Source organism: Oryctolagus cuniculus, chromosome 4, assembly GCF_964237555.1.
Source record: "Oryctolagus cuniculus chromosome 4, mOryCun1.1, whole genome shotgun sequence".
In the NCBI taxonomy this organism is placed as follows: domain Eukaryota; kingdom Metazoa; phylum Chordata; class Mammalia; order Lagomorpha; family Leporidae; genus Oryctolagus; species Oryctolagus cuniculus.
In genome coordinates this window covers 54,290,422-54,315,332 of record NC_091435.1, presented here as the reverse complement: position 1 = coordinate 54,315,332, position 24,911 = coordinate 54,290,422, and the positions used below count along the sequence as shown (strand labels likewise).

The window sequence follows — 24,911 nt, the reverse complement described above, 5'->3', positions numbered from 1 at the left end:
GATCCAGCTGTTGCAGCCATTTGCAGAGTGAACCAGTAGATGGGAGCTCTTGGTCTCTCCATCTCTCAAGTAAGAAAAAAAAAAAAAAATGAACTACCATAAAACATAACAACCTTCTTCAATACAGTTATTTTTAAAAAATTATTTATTTATTTGAGAGGCAGAGTTACAGACAGAGGGAGAGAGAGAGAGAGAGAGAGAGAGAGAGATCTTCCATCCGTTGGTTTACTCCCCAAATGGCTGCAACGGCCAGAGCTGGGCTGACCCAATGACAGGAGCCAGGAGCTTCCTCCAGGTCTCCTACATGGGTGCAGCGGCCCAAGTATTTGGGCGATCTGCTGCTGCCTTCCCAGGCCGCTATGGATTCAAAGAGCAGCCTGGACACAAACTGGCACCACAGGCAGAGACTTAACTTACTATGCCACAGCACGGGCCCCACAGTTACTTTTTAAACAACACAAATTCTTCAAGAATACAGTAATATCCTTCGGTATTAACAAATCAGCTAGGTTTATTTCTTCTTTTTAAAAAAATAAATGAAAGTTATTTCTTATCTGTTCTGTTGTTCCTGCCTGAATACACCTGTATCAGTCACTTTTTAAACCACAGAAAATTTTAGAAAGAGGAGCTAATTAAAAACTGCAGAACTTCAAAGAGTCTTTAGCCTAAGAGGTAAACCATTCCTTCAGGGCAATAAGCAGGGAGTCAGTGGTAGGGATCACACTGCAATGTACAACATCTCTTATAGTAACATGTGTAAGCAGCCCATTTATTCTACATAAAACTTTTTTTTCTGGTTATAATAATACAAATTTATTACAGCAACCTTGGAAAATGTAAGTGCTTTTGAGGCTGCTGCTTTTGGCTCCTAAGAAGGGTAATGAGAAGACTATGAAGAACAATGGACAATTATTAATACTTTTTCAGAGACAAACCTATCAACTACGGCCCTATTCCAGGTTTTTCTCAGATTGCCAATGAGGAAGGAAATTCACTTGGTGGGAAAGGGGGGCCATCCTGCCCTTACTGCAATTCCCCTGTGCCAGAAAGTGGCAAATTCTTCCACAGAGTACAAGGTTTATGTAATCTGTCTGCTCAGTCCAGACACAATGGCTAAGGGGTCAGCCAGGTCACTGAAGGAGAGGGGCAGGATTTCCTTTCCCCTAGCAGTCCAATTCCTGCTGCAATAATGGTAAAATCACTGCACATTGTTCAAGTACTGGGAAGAAATGTACAGTTGTTCTAAGATGTAAGACTGAGAAGAAGTGAAAAAATTGAATGGGTCCAAATGAAAGAAAAAGAAGGGAGAGCGGGGGAGAAAGGGTATCAGTACAGGAAAGAAAAGAAAAAAAAAAAAGCTGAGATGAAAGAAAACCCTCACAGACGAATGAAAGAAAGAAGATAAACAAGTTAGACAACAATCAGGTTCATATATTTTAAGTTAACAAAGTATTTCTACATGTGATGCTCTATGTCTGGCACAAATGAAAACCACGGAGTTAGGAAGGATTCTAAAAACTATAATTCAGTGTTTATTCTTGGCTTGCCCCCACTGTCCATTATGTAGTTACCACAGAAAGGCAGATGGAGAGGTGACTAGGTGTGACCACAAACCACAATACGTTATAGAACTTTCACCTCAGAAACTGGACAACTCTGTGATATAAAACATAGCAGTGAAACACTATTTAAAACTAAAGGTAGCTAATCAAATTATAGTATCCCTTGCAGTGTAAAACTAAAGCTTTTAGTGATAAGGTTTTATTACATAATGAAGAAATCCTGAGAAAATCAAGGGAAAAAAGCCAAAGCAGCATAAGAAACTTTGGGCTATTTGCCATATTCATTATCTGTTATTTCCATTCCCCCTCCCCAACACAAATTAGCTGTGATTTGCCAAAAAATATAAAAGACAAAAGAAGATAAAGCAGTAATTTTTTGAAGCAATTTTTCTCCAGTTTAGCATTTCCTCCTTTTCACCACCATATCCATCATCATTACTTATGTACTTTCCCACTGAACACTGAGATAAAAACAAAAATACAAAAACACTGTCATTCTGATAACATGGCCTTGACCAAGCATTCCACAGCTGGGACCCTTTGGAAGTCCAGAAGCCCTGAATCTAGTCTTTCCCCGACTTGTCCTCAATTACCACAAATCAAAATAACCCAGGTCCTTGGGAGTCTTGAACCTTTCAATCCTTAGAGGTCAAGGTGTGATGAGGGGCCCTGCAGTCCCAGGGGTCAGGATCATTCCTGAAGGGACACAGTATGTTGACAACACAGCTTCAGAAAGTTCAAAGTACTCACAAAATTCATTTTGAGAAAGGAAACATCCTGACTCCAGCTGTCAAATTAGGATTTGATAGCTTTTTCATAAATGCTGGTTTTGCTCTGGTATATTTCCAAACTTCAGCCTTCCATGATAATGTGAAAGAACACAAGGGTCATGTAGAAACTGGTTGAGAGAACTGCGACTTTGACTACAACTGAAAACACGTCACCTTGGGTGCAATCTGTTGAAATCTTTACTTAGCATATACTAAGCTGATCTTCTATATATAAAGATAATGAAAAATGAATCTTAATGAAGAATGGGATGGGAGAGGGAGTAGGAGATGGGATGGTTTGCGGGTGGGAGGGTGGTTATGGGGAGAAAAAACCACTATAATCCAAAAGTTGTACTTCCGAAATTTATATTTATTAAATAAAAGTTTTCTAAAAAAAAAAAAAAAGAATGAATGAATGAATGAATGAAAAAAAGAAAACATGTCATCTAAACTTCTTTTGGCCACTAAGGCTCCCTGTCATCCAGTGACTCACAGCAACCAGGGAATCTTGCAGATTGCTAGGTTTCTTTTTAGAACTTAGGGACAAAATAAGCCAACACTTAGAATTTAATGAATACATTCCACAGATAGATTTCTTTTCCTCCTACTGCTCCCTTGATAGAACCATTGCCTCTGCCTCAGCATCCCTCATACTTGTAATCCATTCCAAATCTCAACTTCCTTGTTAAGTTGAATTGAGCATTTTTTTAAAAAAGTCTTTTTCTTTTATGAATGAGCTTTCCAATTTATTTAATCTCCTTCAAAACATCTGCTTTCTGATGAAACCCAGAGATTCCTACTTGGAGTAGAGCATTTGCTGTGTGGTCTTAAAAGAGCCATATGCATGGATTCCTCCTGCAATATATACTCCAAATTTGGATAAAACAAACTTACTTGGAGCTCTTTGACATGATGCTCTATAAAAATGATCCAAGACATGACACATTTTAAAGCTGCATACCTCATTTATTGAAAAATGTCCAAGTATAAAATTCATACGATAAAAAAAAACAGCATCTTTTTTATTTTTTGGAAATAACATTTAGAGTTGTCCTAATAAAGTAACCAGCCTTTGCTGCCATCTAGAGGTTAAAGCTATGTAGCTAAATCAGAATTACCAAGAAAAGCACAAAGCTTACAGCATGAACAGTACAAAAACAGAAACTCACTAACTATTGGGCAGTCAGCTCCTATAAATGTCCACCATCCCAAGTCACATTTTCTTTTCCAACACATATCACTGTTGCTTAAAAGAAATAAGCTCACCTATACTGTATTCTTTGTGAATTGGTTTGCTGAACAGATTTAATAAACTGTGGTGCTCACTAAAAATTCATATGCCCATAATTCCACTCCTAGACAATCTTAAATCCAAGTTCAGCATCTGGGCCTTTGCCCAGATTTTAAAAGCCCCACAGATGATTCTGATGAGCATTCTTCAAGGTCACCACTGGCCCCTAATGCCCTGGCCTATCACAGTGCTGGACTATCTACTGGGCCAGAGTCCCACATAAAAGAAATCTTAAAGCTCATGTCTAAAAAAGGTTCAGCTACGCAATTAGTTCCTCAAAGTGTGGGGCTAACCACCTACATTAGAATAAATTACCTTGAGTATATGTTAAAAATGTGGATCTCAGGGCATATCCACAGACAAATGAATTACAATATCTAAGGGAGAGGCCCAGGAATATACAATTAAGAAAGTAAATCTACAATTTAAGATTCCAACAAAGATTTTTTTACACTAAATTGGCTAACCAATGTAAATCTTGACAAAGTTTATCACGGAAACCTATCTTGGACAGGCTATTACTAATTCTATGGTCATATTATCAGCACACTTGATCAGTCCATCACTTATTTCAACTACAAATAACATGGCTGATGTTCACAGAAATGTCCTAATCTCTGAGATATATCACTCCTTTTCTAATCTCTTAATACGTTAGTACTGCTTTTTATACTTGTAATACTTATTATAGAAAGTGTAGAGAATGCAGATAATGTAAGAAAAATAAAAAGGATCTATAACCCCACTTGCCAGAGTTAAATGCTAACAGCATGAGTACGTTTTCTTCTAGCATTTTCTCTTCAGGCATAGGTATTTAAAACATGTATACAGTTTTTTATCTTGCTTTTTGATACTTCTAAATAAATATTTTCCTACATCTTCAAAGCATTATTGTTTAAAGATAATCTATTTCACTGTGATGATACTGTAATTCACTAGCAGTTTTAAACTGTGTCCATTTTCATTATATTCCTAAAATAAACATCATTGTCTGCCTCTCTGATTATTTCCTAGAAAAGATTTGAACAACAAAATGCCTAAGTCAGAGAGTGTGAGTTCTACAGAACTTAATCACTTCTATAATCATGGTTGAAGCTGCTCATCTCATGAAACCCTTACTGGTGTGTGGAGTTCTATTTTTCTAAAACAAAAACAAAAACAAAAACAAAACATAAAAGCTTTGGCTATTTGAGAGATAAAAATGTTAAAGCAGCACTTCAGCACTGAAGATAAGTATACCATGAAATCAAATTGAACTATAGGAATACCATTAGATAACATCAGAGTATCAACATCTCATTTGCTATGTGTAAGACTGAGTACCAAAAATAAGACAACTAAAACCAAAACACCCTTGTAGTATCCAGGCACAGAGAATATTGACTAAATGTTCCAAAACAAAACATATTCCCCATTTAGTGTATCCATAATTGAAGGACACAAATCTTTTTTTTTTTTAAGATGTATTTATTTATTTGAAAGGCAGAGTTACAGGGAGGCAGAGGCAGAGAAAAGTGAGAAAAGTCCTCTATTCACTGGTTCACTGCCCTGATGGCTGTAACAGCCGGAGCTTGGCAGATCCCTGAAGCCAGGAGCCAGTAGCTTCTTTTGGGTCTCCAGGCCAAAGCAGAGAGCTGGATAGGAGGAGAAGCAGCCAGTACTAGAACCAGCACCCATATGGGATGCCTGCACGGCAGGTGGCAGCTTTTCCCACTATGCCACAGTGCCCGCCCCATGGGGCACAAAGTTTTAGCTCTGTATAGATTCAGATTATTAAAATGTTTGGGGATTGTACAAATAAGTGAATGCGACTATTAAATCCTAATCGCTATTGCATCTTTCATTAAATCTTCACTAAGAAGATTATATATATTCGTAGTGTCTTATCAAAGAATATGTCCAAGACTTTCCCTTATGTTTTGTTAGCAATCCCAACAGGTAATGCCTAACCTCTTGCTTCCCATCAAGTACTTTCTTTCCTTTTAGCTAAGTGGATTTCAAACTCTTTACTATGATCCATGCCCCCATTAAAAAAAAAAAAAGCATGTTGAAACTTAAGCCAGTATGTACATGCACATATACACATACATAAATTGCAACAATATTCATATATTTTAGTACAAGCAATGCATTTTGATGTTCTCATTCTAGTCTATTCTATCTCATTTTAACATTCATGAATAGAGATACAGCTAACACATTTTAACCAAATACTCAATGGTTAAGAGTTAAAATTACATATTCAAGTTAAATAAATGTTGAAGCTCATAACATCAGGTTGTATTTTTGAGATATTACAATAAAATTAAAACCCTATATATGCACAACTCATATACATGTGAATGGATATATACGGAGATAAAGGGACTTTGCTGTACTTTGTCAATACAACGAAAAGGCAGAGATAAATTCCCATAGAACAAAAAGCAACATAAGATATACTCTCATAACAACAGTATAAGAAATCTATGATGAAAACTAATGTATTTTAAGATTTCTTTAAAAGTAATTGTTATTTATGAATATATAGTATGGAAAGAATGAGGCAATCAAAGAGAAAAATAATAATTGACTCTGGGTTGTAAGGGGACATCTACAGTTAACTAACACCTTTCCCCATCGCTTTACCAGTAAGCATTCTCATCTAAAAGCATTTTTTCATAAACATGAAAATAAAGAATATATTTCTGAGCAAATCTGAACTCAATCAATCCTTCACTCGTTCGTACTACATTAACCCACTTTCACAATCCAGACCATTTGACCTGTCACTGCTCTTTCATTCTGCGTAAGTTAGTCAGTAAATTAATATAATACAACACCAATACAATTTCACCTCCACAATGTATCTTCTGAACCCACTTTCCTAGAGGTGCAATTTCCCCTATCTGGCTACAGTTTACATTCCCATCCTTCCTCTCAAATGCAACCTAACTTGAAGTTACTCCACTTCTCAACTCAGTTTGAAACTTTCCTACCTCAGGGCTATTGCCAAAATATTCACTCATCCTGTTACCAAAAGCATTCTCTTACCCTGGAATGCCTTCCCTCATCCTTGCCGTCAAAAATCCTAAAAGGCTTTAAAGGAAAAATCAAACACACTTTCCTCATGAAATTCCCCAAGACCAGCCAGTTGAAATTAACCTTTTTCTGACAATCTCTTGGCTCTTGGTTGAGATTAATTTGGGACACTGCTATCTCCCACTATACCACCACCAAAGAAAAATAATCTATCATTGTACTTACCATTAGTAAAGGCCTTCTTTCAGGCATATATTCAAGATATGTTGGCAGAATTGCTTTTCTGCATTTATTAACTTCATAATCTTTAATCTGATGTGTTCCCAGAACATAGTGTTTTCAAAACCAAATCCTGGAGCCTGACTCTATGTTCTGAATGTCTAATTCCCCTACCAACTGTACCATTAACTATCTTTTTTTTTTTTTTTTTAATACTTAAAGATCAAAGAGGTGTGCAAGCAGAGAATCCCAACACGGATCCCTAAACCAAAATCTACAGGTGTCAATAAGATTTCCAGTAAAGGCCCCCAGGGACTTATGGACAAGCCGTATCACCAAAATGGTTGTGGGAAGCTACATATCGTAAGGACTGTTACCTCCAACACTTTCCTCCACATGGGAGGGAGGAGGTAAGTCACACCAATGTACTACCTGGACACATTCATCTACAGAGGTATCTGGAAAGAGAATTACCGCTGAAGAAGGCCTAAGAGGAAGGACCATGTCTTCGAGAAATGGTGAAGCAGCAAACTGACACAAGGGTCATTCATGGATAGGTGGCCCTGGTGAAGATCATCCTGACAGAGCAGAACAACATTTCTAGAACTATTTTACCTCTCTAAGAATATTTGCATAAACATACAATTGGAGGTCTAGACTCATACTGCAAATTCACCTAATTCCTCTTCCTACTTGTAATCCAACCCAAAGCTGGACTATCTATCATCAGCCTGGAATAGGATTGAATTCAAGACTTTCCTGGTGAACACAAAAGCTGTCTTTTAGTCCACAGAACTTTATAGAATAACCACATTTTGCTAAGGAAATATGCTAGCAAGAATTCTTAATCTGCTTCAAGAGACAGATTTCCATCAATATGGCAGCACAATTAGAAAACATATTTCAAGGCCCACAACTATGATGTCTGTAAGACCAAGAAGAAAGAAAAGTGGTTAACTTTTAGTTACAAGAAGGAAAAAAAAAAAACAACAAAAATGAGTAATAGCTGAATATATCCCTTGTGGGGTCCACCCAACAATCTCTGGTGTATCATTATGTGCTTTTTTGCTGGCCCTTGGTCTTCTGTCCCATTTTTCTAAAAGGTCTCCATTCCTGTAATACCAGGCCATGGAATTATATAGCCAAGCTTGTAAGACAAACCATTTTAGACTGATATTGTGATTTCTATAGCAATCAAGTATTTGAGATCAAAGATCAATAATACTGACTTTTTTAGGAAGCTATAAAGCACTGTTATAAATGTGGGTTTTTTTTGTTTTAAAGATTTACTTATTTATTTGAAGGTCAGAGTTACAGAGAGAGGAGAGACAGAGACAGAGAGAGGTCTTCCATCCACTGGTTCACTCCCCAATTGGCCGCAACAGCTGGAGCTGAGCCCATCTGGAGCCTGGAGCCAGGAGCTTCTTCCAGGTCTCCCATGCAGTTGAGGGGCCCAAGGACTTAGGTCATCTTCTACTGCTTTCCCAGGTCATAGCAGAGAGCTGGTTTGGAAGTGGAGCAGTCGGGACTCAAACTGGTGTCCATATGGGATGCCAGCACTGAAGGCAGCGGCTTTACCTGCTACGCCACAGCACTGGCGCCCCATAAATGTGGTTTTTTTTTTTGTTTTTTTTTTTTTTTTGACACATAGAGTTAGACAGTGAGAGAGAGAGAGAGAAAGGTCTTCCTTCTGTTGGTTCACCCACCAAATGGCTGCTACGGCCGGCACTGCACCGATCCAAAGCCAGGAGCCAGGTGCTTCTTCATGGTCTCCCATTGCGGGTGCAGGGGCCCAACCACCTGGGCCATCCTCCACTGCCTTCCTGGGCCACAGCAGAGCGCTGGACTGGAAGAGGAGCAACTGGGACTAGAACCTGGCACCCAAATGGGATGCCAGCACCACAGGCGGAGGATTAACCAAGTGAGCCATGGCACCGGCCCATTCTATAAATGAATCAGCATTATAGAAAAATCTGTCATTACAACAAATGTTTGGTATTAGAAGACTCAAATTCCAATCCTACATTTTCACCCATGGGACACTGAACCCAGCATTCATCAGTCTAAATCTCAGTGTCTCAGGAAAATGGAGTAATTCCTCAAGTCCTTTCTATTTCTGATAGGAAGATGCTCAACTACAGAATGTTGAGTTCAAACAGCAATCTGTAAGACTTCACACAGTCCTCTGGCAGTAAGCTGTTTCACACTGAAAACTCTCTCACTGAATCAAGAAAAAGTGTGCCTATAATTCAGTATGGACTTATAACACAATGACATTTTAAGACAAATAAGACATTTTCGACACAGAAGACAGTTATATTTCATAAAGCTTCAGTCAGTGGGAAAAAACAAATGAAGAGTACAATCCAAGGTTTTCTGTGACCTTTTAGCAAAAACTGGAGGCATAAACCAGGAAGAAATCCTTGTGGATAAAGATTACTTCAGCTGGCTGTCCTGGGATGTGCCAGCAGGAGGAGGAATGGGAATGCCATTCCCAATACTTATCTAACAAAACCTGCATCAATGCACTGTGGCCTCTATATAAACACCCCAGGGCCCATCGGTTTTAATGAGGAGAAGGAGCTGGAAGCCTGGCAGCACTGAGCCATGCAGCACTGAGAGGGAGAAGGTGCAGCAGTTCCAGCAGTGGCAAAAGGAGAGGGTGGAGAGACCAAGTGAACTAAAAGTATAAAAGGCAAAAGTCTAAGTTTATAAAGGAAAGCAGACAGAGAATAGTGAGAGGGAATCCACTTAAAAAAGATGATAAAGAACTTACACCAAAAAAAAATACATGGATGTGTGGGGTGCTTAGCACTGTACCTGACATGAAGCACTCATTTGCTAAACCTTCAATGAACAGAGGATGAAAGAATGAGGGAGATAAGGGCCATTCAGTCAAGGCATAAGGGAGAAAGTATGCTAAGAGACGGCAATGCTATAGGACAAGGTTAGGAAAGAGTTATGTGCTAGTGACGTTAAACATCGGGAATTATGCTAAATTCCTAGAGTGAAAACGGAACAGATTAGATGGAAAAAAGGTGGCACAAAATGGAAAAAAGCAACATGCATGAACAATAGTCCTACAAAAACAAAATACCCTGAGCAGGTTTTCCCTTGAAGAGGACCACAAAATAGGTTCTGTGTAGGGAATTTCTAAATTGTTTTTTCTCTCATTTCAAGAGGAAGTACATTATGAATCAAGCTGGCACAAGTTCAAGAGCAAGGAAGAAAAGAAGGACAAGATATTGTACAAAGTATTTAAAACAGCTAAAGAAAACATTGACATTTCTTTGGCAAGCTGCAGAAACCCATTGGTAATACAGTTCTAACTAATTTCATTAAGACAAAAGCCTTTAAAATAAAGTTCTGTTTAATCAAAAGGACTACCAATGAAAAAATGTGCTTATTTTAAGCAATGTATAATAAAGTAAAAACACAAATACAACTAAGTACAGGGAATACTATTTGGAGTTCAACAAAATGGTATTTGATTTACACATATGTAACATACATAGAACTGAAGTATAAAGAATCCTGCCAGAGTGTAAGGCTGTTTCTGCAGATATACAGTCTCTGAAAAACAATGCAAACAAAAGAACTATTCTAGTAACTCTAGAATTTTCCCAGTCCTTCATTTACTTAGCTTCAATGATTTCTGAACTAGTTCCCCTATAATTTTTTAATCAGTTATCTGACTTTAACAGGAAAGTGACTGTAATAATATATAACTAATAATTAGGGACTGAGTAATAAAAAAAAACTAATGCAAATCAAGTCTCTCTGGGGTATGTTTCAAATTCACCCTCTTCTGGAGACACATGACACACAACTCATAGTCTAAGTCTTGGTCTGGGGCAAAGTCTGCAAATTCTGGCCCATAGACCAAATTCTGTCCACTGTCTGTTTCACATGGCTTGCAAACTAAGAATACTTATTAAATTTTTAGATGTTGAAAAACATCAAAAGACTTCTATTGAAAGTAGGGTCCCTGTTCTTGGTGCAAAATCAAAATAAGGAAGACGAGGTTTGAGGTAAAGAGAAATTTAATTTTTAGACAGATGAGGGGGTAGCAGAGCTCCAAGTCTCAAGAACTATAGCCCTCCTGAATGAGATTTTTAAAGAGGCTACAATGAAGGGGGAGCTGGTCTTGTGAAACTGCAGAGTTGCAAGCCTTTGGTGTTAGGTACAAAGGCTTGTCACTAGATGGATGGATGGCAATACATTCTTTCTCTGTTTTGTCATGGTGGTCCATGAAGTCCACAGGTGGTAAGATTAGACCCTGCCTGACCAGGTTGTTTTGTTCTGGTTGGTATGATGGCCAAGTGTGCTTTAGTAAGTCTGAGAGCTCTTTGTAGGTGGTACTTACTTGCTGACCTAAACCTGGTATTTCTTTAAATGACACTCTTGATACAATACTGAGCACCAACAGGTTATCTAATGGAGAAGCAAATGACCTCATGAGTCAAGTGATTAGAAAATTATAGGGCTATGTGTCCCACTCCCTCAGTTTAATGAGGTAAGCCATGGGAGGGAGCTAGGAAACTGGGTCCTGGTGGTATGGCATCTGCATTCAAGGCACAGTGTTCGGGCTCAGTTTCAAGTCATGAAAATCATGTAAAATTCAAACTTCATTGTCCATAACGTTCTACTGGTACACAGCCATACTCGTTTGCTTACACATTTATTATCTATGACTGCATTTATACTGCAGTAACAGAGTTGAATAGTTAGTAGCTGAGTAGTTACTAGTTGGGTAGTTACTATTGGATCTGCAAAGCCTAAAATATTTACTGTACAGACTTCTAAATATGTTTGCAGACCCCTGATCTAGTATGAACTAGACCTACAAGCAACTCAGGAGAGTTTAAGAACTTAAATAATTTTTAAAAAGAAATACTAGCAATTTAAGAATGCAATTAAGAGTTCTGTGAAAGTTGATTAAAATAAACTATATTTCAAGTTGTTTGCAAAGTTTTTTTTATAATTCAATGTATACATCTAACGTGTTGAAGTAAAGAATATAAGATTAAGAATAGATTATAGAATTTATACCACAAAATAATGTAGTATATTATTTCTGATTTGAGTGGGGGAAAGCAGAAATATTTATAGGCCTTCCACATGTTTTGCAAGAAACTGATGGGCATTTAGCAAAATTTAGCAGAAACCACCATATATGTGAACTTGCACCTTTAAATTTTCATAGTGGCTGTCAAGAACCACTCATTTAATAATTTAGAAGAATTATGAAAATTAAAGTTTTACTATAAATTTTACTGTAAAAAAGTTTTAAGAAACTTAGTTTTACTGTAAAGTAAACTAGCCCATGGAGATTATTTGAATCTGTTTACAGTCTTCAGGTACAGAACAATGACTAATAATTTATCCTGCTTTCTCTTTTCTTCCCATTAATTTCCTTCCTTCCTTCCTTTTTTTTTTTTTTTTTTGACAGGCAGAGTTAGAGAGAGAGACAGAGAAAAAGGTCTTCCTTCTGTTGGTTCACCCCCAAAATGGCCACTAAGGCTAGCACTGCGCCAATCCAAAGCCAGGAGCCAGGTGCTTTTCCTGGTCTCCCATGTGGGTGCAGGGGCCCAAGCACTTGGGCCATCCTCCACTGCCTTCCGGGGCCACAGCAGAGAGCTGGACTGGAAGAAGAGCAACCGAGATTAGAACCGGGTGCCCCAACAGGGACTAGAGCTAGAACCCGGAGTGCCAGTGCCACAGGCAGAGGATTAGCCGAGTGAGCCGCGGCGCAAGCCCCCCATTAATTTTCTAAATCCATCTTACCCATTTTTCCAGGAACATGTCTTTTTTTTTTTTTTTTTTTTTTTTTTTTTGACAGGCAGAGTGGACAGTGAGAGAGAGAGATAGAGAGAAAGGTCTTCCTTTGCCGTTGGTTCACCCTCCAATGGCCGCCGCGGCCAGCGCGCTGCGGCTGGCGCACCGCGCTGATCCAATGGCAGGAGCCAGGTACTTATCCTGGTCTCCCATGGGGTGCAGGGCCCAAGCACTTGGGCCATCCTCCACTGCACTCCCGGGCCACAGCAGAGAGCTGGCCTGGAAGAGGAGCAACTGGGACAGAATCCAGCGCCCCAACAGGGACTAGAACCCGGTGTGCCGGTGCCGCAAGGCAAAGGATTAGCCTAGTGAGCCGCGGCACCGGCCCCAGGAACATGTCTTAATACTGTTAGCATTTTTACCAAACCTCATAAATGTATAAATTATATAATGTAAACCATGTTTTTTCCCTCTAATTCCATTAGTGTCTAAAACTGGGTTAGGCAAAAAAGGTTAATAAATGATTACAAAGATGACAAGTCCTAAAGTTGATCCTGTCTTGTGTTATCAACATTTACTGTAAATATCCCAACTCTGAATTTTATATGCATAGGTAATGCCTTATAACACCAACAAGTCATGGCTGTTTGCCCTCAAAATTAATACTATAAAGAACTAACTTGGGTATAAAAAATAAAAGTCAAAAATAAAACAAACTTGGATATTCTGGTTTAAATGAAAGATTCAAAATGGTCCCCTACTTCATCATTTGCAGAAAGAAAACAGCGTCAAGAGCTGATGTTATGGCATAGTGGGTAAAGCTGCAGCCTGCAGTGTCAGCACCTCATATGGTCAAGGGTTCAAGTCCCAGCTGCTCCACTTCCAATCCAGCTCCCTGCTAATGTGCCTGGGAAAGCAGTGGAATATGACTCAAATCCTTGGGCCCTTGCACCCACATGGAACACTTGGAAGAAGCTCCTGGCTTCAGATCATATCAGCTCAGCTCCAGCCATCTTAGCCATTCAGAGAGTGAACCAGTGCATGGAAAACCTCTCTCTTTGCCTCTGCCTCTCAGTAACTCTTTCAAATAAATAAAAATGAATCTTAAAAAAAAAAAAAAAAAAAAGCATAGGCTGGCGCCACGGCTCACTTGGCTAATCCTCCGCTTGCGGCGCCAGTACCCCGGGTTCTAGTCCCGGTTGGGGTGCTGGTTCTGTCCCGGTTGCTCCTCTTCCAGTCCAGCTCTCTGCTGTGGCCCAGGAAGGCAGTGGAGGATGGCCCAAGTGCTTGGGCCCTGCACCCACATGGGAGACCAGGAGGAAGCACCTGGCTCCTGGCTTCGCTTTGGCACAGTGCCAGCCTTAGTGGTCATTTGGGGGGTGAACCAATGGAAGGAAGACCTTTCTCTCTGTCTCTCTCTATATATATCTAACTCTGCCTATCAAAAAAAAAAAAAAAAAGCATAGACAAAGTAATGTGATTTGAATGAGATACCGTAAGATATTACCAACCACAAAATTATAATGCTTACTGAGGCAACCTAAACCAGAAGAATAATCACATTAATTCTAGATGACAAAAGCTGTTAGGAATTATGCGCTCATTTACAAAGTCAGAGTCTGTTGTCCCTTTTCAAAGCATAACTTATAGTGGTAAATCCAAATATAATTATAATTAGAATAAAAATGTTACTAAGACACTGCTGTACAACAGGACTGCTATTATAATTTTTTAAAAATATTTATTGATTTGAAAGGCAGAGCATGGGGGGGAGGGGAGAGAGGGAGGGAGAGAGGGAGAGGGAGAGGGAGAGGGAGAGGGAGAGAGAGAGAGAGAGAGAGTGAGAGATCAATCTTCCACCCACTGGTTCACTGCCCAAATGACCTCAAAACAGGGTTGGGCTAGGCTGAAGCCAGTAGCCAGAAACTCCATCCTGATCTCTCACATGGGTGGCAGGGGTCCAGGTACTTGGGCCATCTTGAGTCAGGCAGCCAAGACTCAAACAGGCACCCCAATATGGTATATTAGCATTGATATGGGATGCTGGCATTCCAAGTAATGGTTTACCCCACTGTGCCAAAATGCCAGCCCTGCTAATGAAATTTTATATAAGAAAAGCAGTATCTATCAAGTCTTTCATATGCCTAGACAGGATTTTGACAACTTTTTCAGCAGATTAAGATTCCCTAGACATAGAACTGCTAGGTTCAGGTCTCCAAGAGGGGCTGTGAAATATTAATAATTAATCGGTTTAACAAGAAATATTTAATAATTACTTTCTATGTACCCAAATACTATTCTAGGCTCTAAGTACAAGATAAACAAAATCCCTGCTCACATGAAGCTTACATTCCAGTGCTGGAAGAGGGTAGTAATTTAACAAGGAGAAGAACACACTTAATGCCCTGCTGAGAATTACAATAAAACAATAACATAATAAAGCAGTTGTACAGCTACCCTAGACTGGCTGACCAGGAAGAGTTTCTCCAGATAGGTGATATTTGAACTAGTTCCTAATGTCAAGAGCTAGTTTGAAAATCAGAAGGCCAGCATAGAAGGGAATAGAACAGGTGTTAGGAACTGCTCAGACAGAATGAACTTGGGACTGCTGAGGTACAGAATGAAGGTTAGTGTGGCAGAAACAGTGTAAAATAGAGGAGAGTTAAGAAAAACAAGACCTGGCAGATAACTGCCATGGTAACTAATCAGTTTTATTCTGCAGCCTGGGGATGAGACATTGGAGGGTTTAAGCAGGAATATCATCTCACTTCTCTTTTAAAAGGATTAGGGGGTGGTGGTCATTGTGATGCAGTGTGGAACTGGCCTCTTGGGATGGCAGTATCTCCTATCAGAGTGCCTGGAATTGAGTTCTTCCACTAATTCCAATCCACCTTCCTGATACTATGCCTGAGAAGCAGCAGATGATGACCCAAGATCTTGGGTCTCTGCCACTCATGTGGGAGACCTGGATGGAGTTTCTGGTTCCCGGCTTTACCTTGGACCAACCCTGACTGTTGAGGGCATTTGGGGAGTGAATCAGTGAATGGAAATTATCTGTCTCTACCTCTCTCCCTTCTGCCTTTCAAATAAGTCTTAAAAAATATAAAAGGACTGGAGTGGGTATTTGGTGGAGAGGCTTTTTTTAAATGCAATATGATACTTTATTTATGTGATGAAATAAAATTGCAACTTTTTTATAACTGAACATAAAATACCTAAAAATTTATGAGCAGGTAGAAATTAACACTCATGTATTTGATCACTTGGACCTAATTTTTTTTAGTCAAAGTAGGTTTATTTTCTCTATACAAATTTTCAAATAATGTTTATTTTAAAAGCACATGTTCTATCTCTACTGACATTATTCAAATAAACATTGACTTTTATTCAAATAGACTAGACATGCCAAAAAGCTAACCAATTCACATATAAAATATATATACAAAGAACTGCTTATTTTATATTTTCACTTTAAGAATAGGTTAAAATGATTACCAGCATTTTGCTTAGGTAAAATTCTGCTAACATGTACCTGAGTACACATATTTGCATTATCACCTAAGTGACTTATATTAATACAAAAGATGCCAACCAATACTATATGCTCCCATTAAAAGATTTTGGGGAAATAGCCACACCTTATTAATCACACATTTAAAAAAAATTTAACCAAGCATCCGTCCATGGAGAGGTTTTAAAATACCTCTTGGAACACCCATATTCCACACTGGAGTGACTGAGTTCAAATCACTGCTCCGCTTCCAGTTCCAGCTGCCCACTAATATGCACTCTGGGAGGCAGCAGGTTCAAGTACTTGGGTCCATGCCACCTACATGAAAGAACTGGATTGAGTTCTGGGCTTTGGCTTTGGCTTGGCCCTTCCCTGACTGTTGCAGGCATTTGGTAAGCGAACCAGCCAGTAGATGATCTCTGTCTGCCTCTGCTTCTCCCTCTCTATCTGCCTTTCAAATAAATATTTTTAAAAAGAAATGAGTAAAAAGTAAAAGCATCAATTTAGTTGCTAACTGAAGGACAAAGATAGAAACTGGGAGCCCTATTAGGAACTCACTGCACTAGTTAAAGCAAATAAGGATTGTGTGCACTCCAATAGAGAGGACATAAGAGAAAAATGAAAGAAAGATGTGGGATCTATTTTCTAGGACTTGATAGATGAGATGTAAGAGGGAAAGAAAATAAACAGATACTGTACTATTAACACTGTGAAATTGGGTAGCTGATCATTTAATTTACTAAGATAGGTAAGTCTGGAGGAAAGGCAAGTTTGGCACATAATTCGATAGTTAAGACTTGTTTACACGTGACATTCTTATTAAATAACTAAGAAATGATTTCAAGAAGGTACTAGAAATGTGAGACCTGAGCTCCAGAATCAGGTCTGAATTACTGCAAACAGAAGGTTCTCAAAGCCCATTAGCAAGGCTGTTTGTAGCTCTGAGCATGTATTGTTCTTTTAGAAGAATAAACTTTGGAAGAGTAAGATTTCATAGATACATGTGGATTATAATGATGTATGTAAACAAAGCATTTATAAACCACAAGTCTCTTCAAGTCAATAAAAGATTTTTCTTTTAGAGATAAGATTGGAGGGTGAACCAACGGCAAAGGAAGACCTTTCTCTCTGTCTCTCTCTCACTGTCCACTCTGCCTGTCAAAAAAAAAAGAAAAGAAAAGAAAAAAGAAAATGATAGTAATTATAGGCATGGTGAGTGATGCTGCTCCCTGCAATGCTGATATCCCATATGAGCACCAGTTCAAGTCTCAGCTGCTCCATTTTTGATCTAGCTTCCTTCTAACATGCTGGGAAGGCAGAGGGAAGAAGGCCCAAGTATTTGGGCCTCTGCTACTCACTTGGGAGAACCAGATGAAGCTCCTGGCCCCTGGCTTTGGCCTGACTCAGTCCCAGGAGTGGTGGCCATTCAGGGAGTGAACCAACGGACAGAAGAACTCTGTTTCTCCCTCTTTCTCTTGTAATTCTGCCTTTCAAATAAAATAAATTTTTTTTAAGATTTATTTTATTTATTTGAAAGACACACTTACAGAGAGAGGCAGAGGCAGAAAGAGAGGTCTTCCATCCACTATTCACTCCCCAGATGGCCACAATGGCTGGAGCTGTGCCGATCCGAAGCCAGGAGCTTCTTCTGGGTCTCTCACTTGGATGCAGGGACCCAAGGACTTGGGCCATCTTGTACTGCTTTCCCAGGCCATAGCAGAGAGCTGGATCAGAAGAGGAGCAGCTGGGACTAGAACCGGTACCCATATGGGATGCCGGTGCTTCAGACCAGGGCTTTAACTCGCTGCACCACAGCGCCGGCCCCAGTAAATAAATCTTTTTTAAAAAAGAAAATTATAATAACTATTATGAGAAAGTAGACTCTGGTTTTAGTTTGCCTGCTAGTGAACCACATCACATCAACTTACTGAGCAACATAACCTCTTAGTGCCTCAATTTCCTCATGTATAAAATGAGCTAACAGTAACTATTTGTGAAGCTTAAAGTAACTACTACATGCAAAGCAATCAAAGTAGTATCTGGCAAATAGTAAGCACTCAACAAATGCAAACTGCTGTTATTACCAGCAGTCTTTTTTTAAAAATATTTATTTTTATTTGAAAGAATTACACAGAGCGAGAAGGAGAGGCAGAGAGAGACAGAGAGAGAGACAGAGAGGTCTTCCATCTGCTGGTTTAGTCCCCAATTGGCTGCAACAGCCGGAGCTGTGTGCCAATGCAAAGCCAGGAGCCAGGAGCCTCTTCCGGGTCTCCCACATGCATGAAGGGCCAAGCACTTGGGCCATCTTCCACCACTCTCCCAGGTCACAGCAGAGAGCTGGATTGGAAGTGGAGTAGCCAGGACTCAAACCAGAGTCCGTATGGGATGCCGGCACTGCAGGCAGCAGCGTCATCTGCCATGCCACAGCACCGGCCCCACCTGCAGTCTTAACACTTCAATTTTCTAGTCAGATGCTTGGTAACAGATGGCGTCAAAGAATCAGAATGAGCTAGGAAAGCCTGTGAAAAATTTCTCTCAAAAGACATGCGGGCTAAGAGTTGCAGTTTGCTAAAAACATCCTCTTTTAAAACTAAGCTATCTGTGGGGCCGACACTGTGGCGTAGTGGGTAAAGTCGCTGCCTGCAGTGCCAGCATCACATATGGCCGCTGGTTCAAGTCCTGGCTGCTCTTCTTCTGATTCAGCTCTCTGCTATGGCCTGGGAAAGCAGTGAAGGATGGCCCAAATGCTTGGGCCCCTGCATCTACGTGGGAGACCTGGAAGAAGCTCCTGGCTTCGGATCAGCTAAGCTCCAGTGGTTGCAGCCATTTGGAATGAACCATCAGATGGAAGATCTCACTCTTTGTATGCCAGTTATTCCAAAATCCCTGGACATATTTAGTAATTTAATTTTTTAAAGAATTATTAAGAGGCAGAAATGAGAGAAATTGGATGTTGGAGGGCAGGAGAAGACAGAAAGAGTGAGCTCCCATCTGCTGATTCACAATCCAAATATTCCCAAAAGCTAAGACTAGCCCAGGCCTAAGCCAGGAGCCAGAAACTGAACCCAAATCTCTCATGTAGTGGCTGATCCTTCACCTCTGCCTACCTAGGTCTGCACAGATGAGGAAGCTGGAATCAGGAGCCTGAGATGGGTATCAACACAGGCCCTCTGATTTGGGATACAAGCACCCTAACTACTATGCCTAATCCAAGCCCTTTGACTTAAAAATATAATAGGCATACCAATAGAATACAAAGAGAAAGCAGTCTTCTCTCAAGTGAGGGAATAACTAAGTGATTACCTCCAATTTCGGAATCTCTTGGCTCTGTTCCTTAAATTACAAAAATCCATGCTGTGATTGACATTCTCTTTTCAGCTCCATACTGAGAAAGTAACTAGACTGGTCAATTACATTAAAATCTCCAACACTGTACCTGCTCCCTTTAGCATTAATACTTGTCAATCATAATCCTACTGCATGTATTGCTTACTATAAGTCACTTCAAATTATTCCTGAAGCAGGGCAGGGAATAAGGATATAAGCTAAATGAAATATTAGCCTTTAGACAATTCTTAGGCTCTGGTACCTGAGGCAGACTGGAATACACATTCCTTGGAATTGGCAACTCTCAGTTACCTGATTCCTGGGCAAGACTCCAGTTGTCGCCAATGACGTCACCAGACATCGCAAGTGAACCAGGATAGTCCCAGCAAAATTTTAATAGCATGGCCTTATACAAGCATATTCCTATACATATAAGTCTGATCACCATAAATTCCGTAGCAGCTAGAATGCATGTATGCATTCACTCACTCCACTAATGTCTACCAAACACCAACTAGGTGCCAGGTGTCATGTTGGGCTCCAGTCTAATGCAGTATCGAATACAAAAATGGCAGGTTTTAAAGAGCCATTACATCTCTAAGCTACATGCTACATGGAAGAAGGCAGAAGAACTGTCAAAATATTGCATAGTTCCTTAGACAAGAAGTAGATAGCTACATATATTAGACTGTTGTTATAAATCATGTAAATCAACAAATACTTGTTGACTAAATGACTAACATCCTCCATCACCTGGCCACTAGGAATATGATCTGAAAACAAGTGATAGGGTAAGATGTTTACTTTTATACGCAAGTAGCATAATCTACAACAGTAATAAAAGCATTGTTACAACTATTTTTCCTTTCTCTAACTTAAAGCTCTATTTCTCCTTTGACCATCGAAGTACAACATAATTCAGATATATTTTAAGATATATATAATTCAGATATATTTTATTTATTTATTTGGCAGGTAGAGTTATAGACAGTGAGAGAGAGAAAGGTCTTTCCATTGGTTCACTCCCCAAATGGCCGCCACAGCCGGCGCTGCACCGATCCGAAGCCAGGAGCCAGGTGCTTTTCCTGGTCTCCCATGCGGGTGCAGGACCCAAGCACTTGGGCCATCCTCCACTGCCCTCCTGGACCACAGCAGAGAGCTGGACTGGAAGAGGAGCAACTGGGACTAGAACCCGGCGCCCATACGGGATGCCGGCGCCGCAGATGGAGGATTAACCAAGTGAGCCACGGTGCCAGCCCCCTCAGATGTATTTTAAGCTATATTTTAATATTTCTCCATTTACACAGGAAGAAATCAGCATGCTTGAATTGGTTCAGCTGTAATTTCTCCAAATTAAGATAGTCAAGTTACTAATAATCAAGCAACTTTCAAAGAAACTTATATGCTTACTTGAAATCAGTTAGAAAGCAAGTTATTGGTAAATTTAATGTCTTCAATTTTCAAAGTTTAGCCGTAAGCCCAGAAAAAAATTTGAAAAGTAGGGTGATACTAGGGACTCCATCTTTTCTTGCTGGGAATCCTGGCAACTTAGATGAAAGAGGTTGTAGTGTCTTAAAGTTCTACTACAGTTAATGTTTAGAACTTGGTTAGTAAAATCCTAAAAATGGTGATCTCTAAAGACTCTTCATTTTATATATCACAATACTGAGGCCCAGAAAACCACAAAAAATGAAGGGAAAACTGTGACTTTGACAATCACTCACACTTAACTCTTCCCAGGCCTCTTCCTTAATGTGTGTTCCTAATAACATTACTTCTCTGTTTCTTCATCTATTAAAACAAAATCAATCCTTACCTATTTGGGGTGTTACAAAAATTAAATGAATTCATATTTTGAAAACATCTGGCACATAACAGATATTCAGCACATGCTGACCTCTGTTCTTCCAAAGGATGACTAACTTGAGTCACATAGCAATAAGGGGCACATGCAGGACCAGAGTCAAGAAATGGACTATCTTCCCCATTCAAAAGGGCTTCAACTATTTCTTAAATAGCCTCTATCCTTGAGTCACATCATAAAATACAGCTTTTAGCTTTCAACACCTCAGTTGGTGGGTGAAGTAAATATGGAACACCACAGGGCTGCAAAGAAAGATATTCGTGCCTTCAGGCATAAAGATACTTTTTAGAGAAACAAGGCTGCAAAGTGAGTGAGGAAGTTTATCATGAAAGTATTAGACTGGCTACTTTCAAAAAATGACACTTGCTTAATATGCGGAAGATCCCTTCTGAAAACAGTGCAACAACTGAAGCTGGCTATGGTTTTTTTGGTTTTTTTTTTTTTTTTTTTTTTTTTTTTTTTTTTTTTTTTACTTGAGAGGTAGAGAGAGAAGCAGCAGAAAGAGAAACCTCCCACCCACTGGTTCACTCCCCAAATTCCAGCAACAACAGGGACTGGGCCTGGGCTGAAGTCGGGAGCCAGAAACTCAGTCCAGGTCTCCCACATGGGTGTCAGGGACCCAAATACTTGAGTTATCAACTGCTGTCTCCCAGAGACTGCATTGGCAGGAAGCTGGAATCAGGAGCTGGAGCTGGAAACCAAACCAAGGAACTTGAATGTGAGACACAGGTGTCTTAACTGCTATGCCAAAAGATACACGAATCGCCAGCCCCAGGAGTTACTTATTTTTAATAGGTATTTCACAACCATTATTTCAATGTTGTCTGTAGAATGTATGAATCAAGTGTCTGTCATGAGCATGGCCCTGTGGACAATACAAACACGAATCCCACTTAGGCCCTGTCCTCAAAAAATCACAGAATCTGGTAAAGAAAGGCAGACCCTTAAGAGTGATGATTTTAAAAGGTCATAATTGAACGTTACGACTTATGAGACTTGAATACTTCAAGGGCGGCCTGGGGTGAGGAGATACCTTAATGCTACTCTACTTAGAGATCAAATTCTCAACATTAGTAATGAGTACACACAGTACAGCAAAGTAAAAATTGTTCAAATTGTGTTAATTCTAAGCTTGTTTCTGATGCAAATTAGGTAGGGACCTTGCCCAATTGCTTAACATCTTCAAGTTAATGTTTTTCATCTGTAAAAGTGAGTTCAAAGGAATGGGCTCAATGTAAGCCCCCTTTCTAGCACGAATATTCCAAATAACATGATAAGGACGACAACAGGGAAAGTAACAGCTTATGTTTACTGCGCATATCTTACGCACAAAGCACTGTGCTCAATTGCATCACTTGCTCTAGAGTCAGCTAATCTTCACACCAACTTTATGAAGTAGGCATTATCACCCTTACGTCACAGGTGAGGCAAGGAGACAACACAGTATGAGTACTGGGTCGCGATTCGAAATGAAGCAGCCACCCTAGTTCAGTGCTTATCCTTAACCCCAACGGAAAACTCTCTCTCTTCATGAAGACTGTTTTATTCTTCTCAAGAAACAAGAGGAAAAGAGAGCTTGGAAAAGGGTGCTTCCTGCCTGGCAAGCAGGCAGGAAAAGCTGAGTTAATGCCACACTTGTCTGTTTCACGAGTTAAAAACGTTCCCTTCGCGCGCGACGCTCACGCGCTCCACAGCTGTGCGTCCCACTGCGGGGCGGAACACGGTGACAACCAGAAGCGGGCCAGGGGCTGAGGTGCCTGGGAGGGCTCCCGGGAGGAGGCTCCGCAGGAGCGCGAACAGACTCGGTACCTGGACTGCGGCCCGCTTCCGCCGGCTGGTTCTCCCACCACTCGTCTCCAAGATCATCTGCCATCTCTCTCCGGGATCCGACGCGAGCAGACTACCAAGATCAAGCGGCCGGCGGCTGGCAACCACGCTGCTCGCTAAGCCTCCTCACACCGGCGCCTCCGCCCCGCAGCGATGACGTCACAGATACGCCCCGCCTCTCAGGCGCCCGCGCCCAGACTCGACGCAGTTTCCACACAGGCGCCAGTGGGCTGGCTCAATCTGGAAATAGTAAACAAACTCCCTAAAGCGTAAAGAGAAGAAGACACATAGGCTCCAAAATATTATCATTTCTAAAATAACTTGTTTCATGATTTTCTTTCTTTGAGATTTTGTTATCGCCAAAAAAGATTGTGTCGAAAGTGTGAGACACGACACTGAAATAATTTTCGTCTGTTCAGTTTCAAACAACCGGCGCCGCGGGAGAAGACGTGAGCACGTGGGTGTGTTTTCGCCTATGTGTCAGTAGTTGGGCGTTTGGGTCTGGGTACACAAAAGTTGGTGGCCGTGAATGTCGGGACTTGGGTGTAATTGTGGCTAGCGCCCTTTTTATCTGCTGAGAGTAAAGAAAATGTGCTTGGTCCGGAAGACCGTGAATGGACTTGAGTGTCCCGGAAACTTGAGAATCTCCTCTCCCATTGCCTGGCAGTTTCGTCTCCCTTGGTTTTGTAAAACTGAATGAAGAGAGACTCTCATCCTCTAACTATGAGTGGATAAGAGAATGAGACAAGTACTGCTTGCCTCATTCCCAGTATGAAGTGGCAGAAATGACAAGGCTGGCGCTGCGCTCACTAGGCTAAATCCTGTGCTGGCGGCGCCATCACCCCCGGTTATAGTCCCAGCTGGCGCGCTGGTTCTGTCCCAGTTGCTCCTCTTCCAGTCCAGCTCTCTGCTGTGGCCTGGGAGTGCAGTGGAGGATGGCCCAAGTGCTTGGGCCCTGCACCCCATGGGAGACCAGGAGGAAGCACCTGGCTCCTGGCCGTGGCAGCCATCTTGGGGGTGAACCAACGGAAGGAAGACCTTTCTCTGTCTCTCTTACTGTCTAACTCTGCCTGTCAAAAAAAAAAAAAAAAAAAAAAAAAAAAAAGAAAAGAAAAGGAATGACAAGGAAAACCCACTGGGCGCCAAGTGCTGGGACCAGCTGGTGAATGAGTGTGGACAGTGTTGTCCAGGATGGTCTTTGTACCCAAAGTTGAAAGTTATACAAAATGTGTGAAATACACACAGTGTGCCTGACATTATGCAAAGAGTGGTGGTTTAAAGGTGAGGGGGACAGCCGGCGCCGCGGCTCACTTGGCTAATCCTCCGCCTTGTGGCGCTGGCACACCGGGTTCTAGTCTGGGTCAGGGCGCCGGATTCTGTCCCGGTTGCCCCTCTTCCAGGCCAGCTCTCTGCTATGGCCCGGGGGTGCAGTGGAGGATGGCCCAAGTCCTTGGGCCCTGCACCCCATGGGAGACCAGGAGAAGCACCTGGCTCCTGCCATCAGATCAGCGTGGTGCGCCGGCCGCAGCGGCCATTGGAGGGTGAACCAACGGCAAAGGAAGACTTTTCTCTCTGTCTCTCTCTCTCACTGTCCACTCTGCCTGTCAAAAAAAAAGGTGAGGGGGACAAAATCCCGCCAGAGCAGGGGAACTAGGACTTAGAAGAATGAAAGTCTAGATTTGTAACAGAAAACTGCATCAAAAATGACAAGGCAGGAAACCTTAATCTTATGAGAATAGGA

At 40.8% G+C, this 24,911-nt stretch overlaps 2 protein-coding genes across 14 annotated transcripts in view; one reads left to right on the top strand and one right to left on the bottom strand.

Annotated features, from left to right (window-relative positions):
• The window catches only part of FILIP1L (filamin A interacting protein 1 like), a 299,778-nt gene extending 289,535 nt beyond the window's left edge, over positions 1–10,243 (top strand). For all 6 annotated transcript variants that reach the window (XM_070071972.1, XM_070071975.1, XM_051859370.2 and 3 more), the window contains one exon: positions 7,086–10,243. In XM_070071972.1, coding sequence (XP_069928073.1) covers positions 7,086–7,277 — 192 coding nt within the window. In that variant the 3' untranslated portion in view covers positions 7,278–10,243. The remainder of the gene's footprint in view (positions 1–7,085) is intronic.
• CMSS1 (cms1 ribosomal small subunit homolog) overlaps positions 1–23,353 on the bottom strand; it is a 407,069-nt gene extending 383,716 nt beyond the window's left edge. For 2 of the 8 annotated variants that reach the window (XM_008267052.4, XM_070071983.1), the window contains exon 1: positions 23,153–23,339. In XM_008267052.4, the coding sequence (XP_008265274.2) occupies positions 23,153–23,216 (64 nt within the window). In that variant the 5' untranslated portion in view covers positions 23,217–23,339. Of the gene's footprint in view, positions 1–23,152 lie in introns of all 8 variants that reach the window. The other 6 variants (XM_017347158.3, XM_051859373.2, XM_070071980.1 and 3 more) reach the window with 4 other exon arrangements.
• Positions 23,354–24,911: the final 1,558 nt, after the last annotated feature.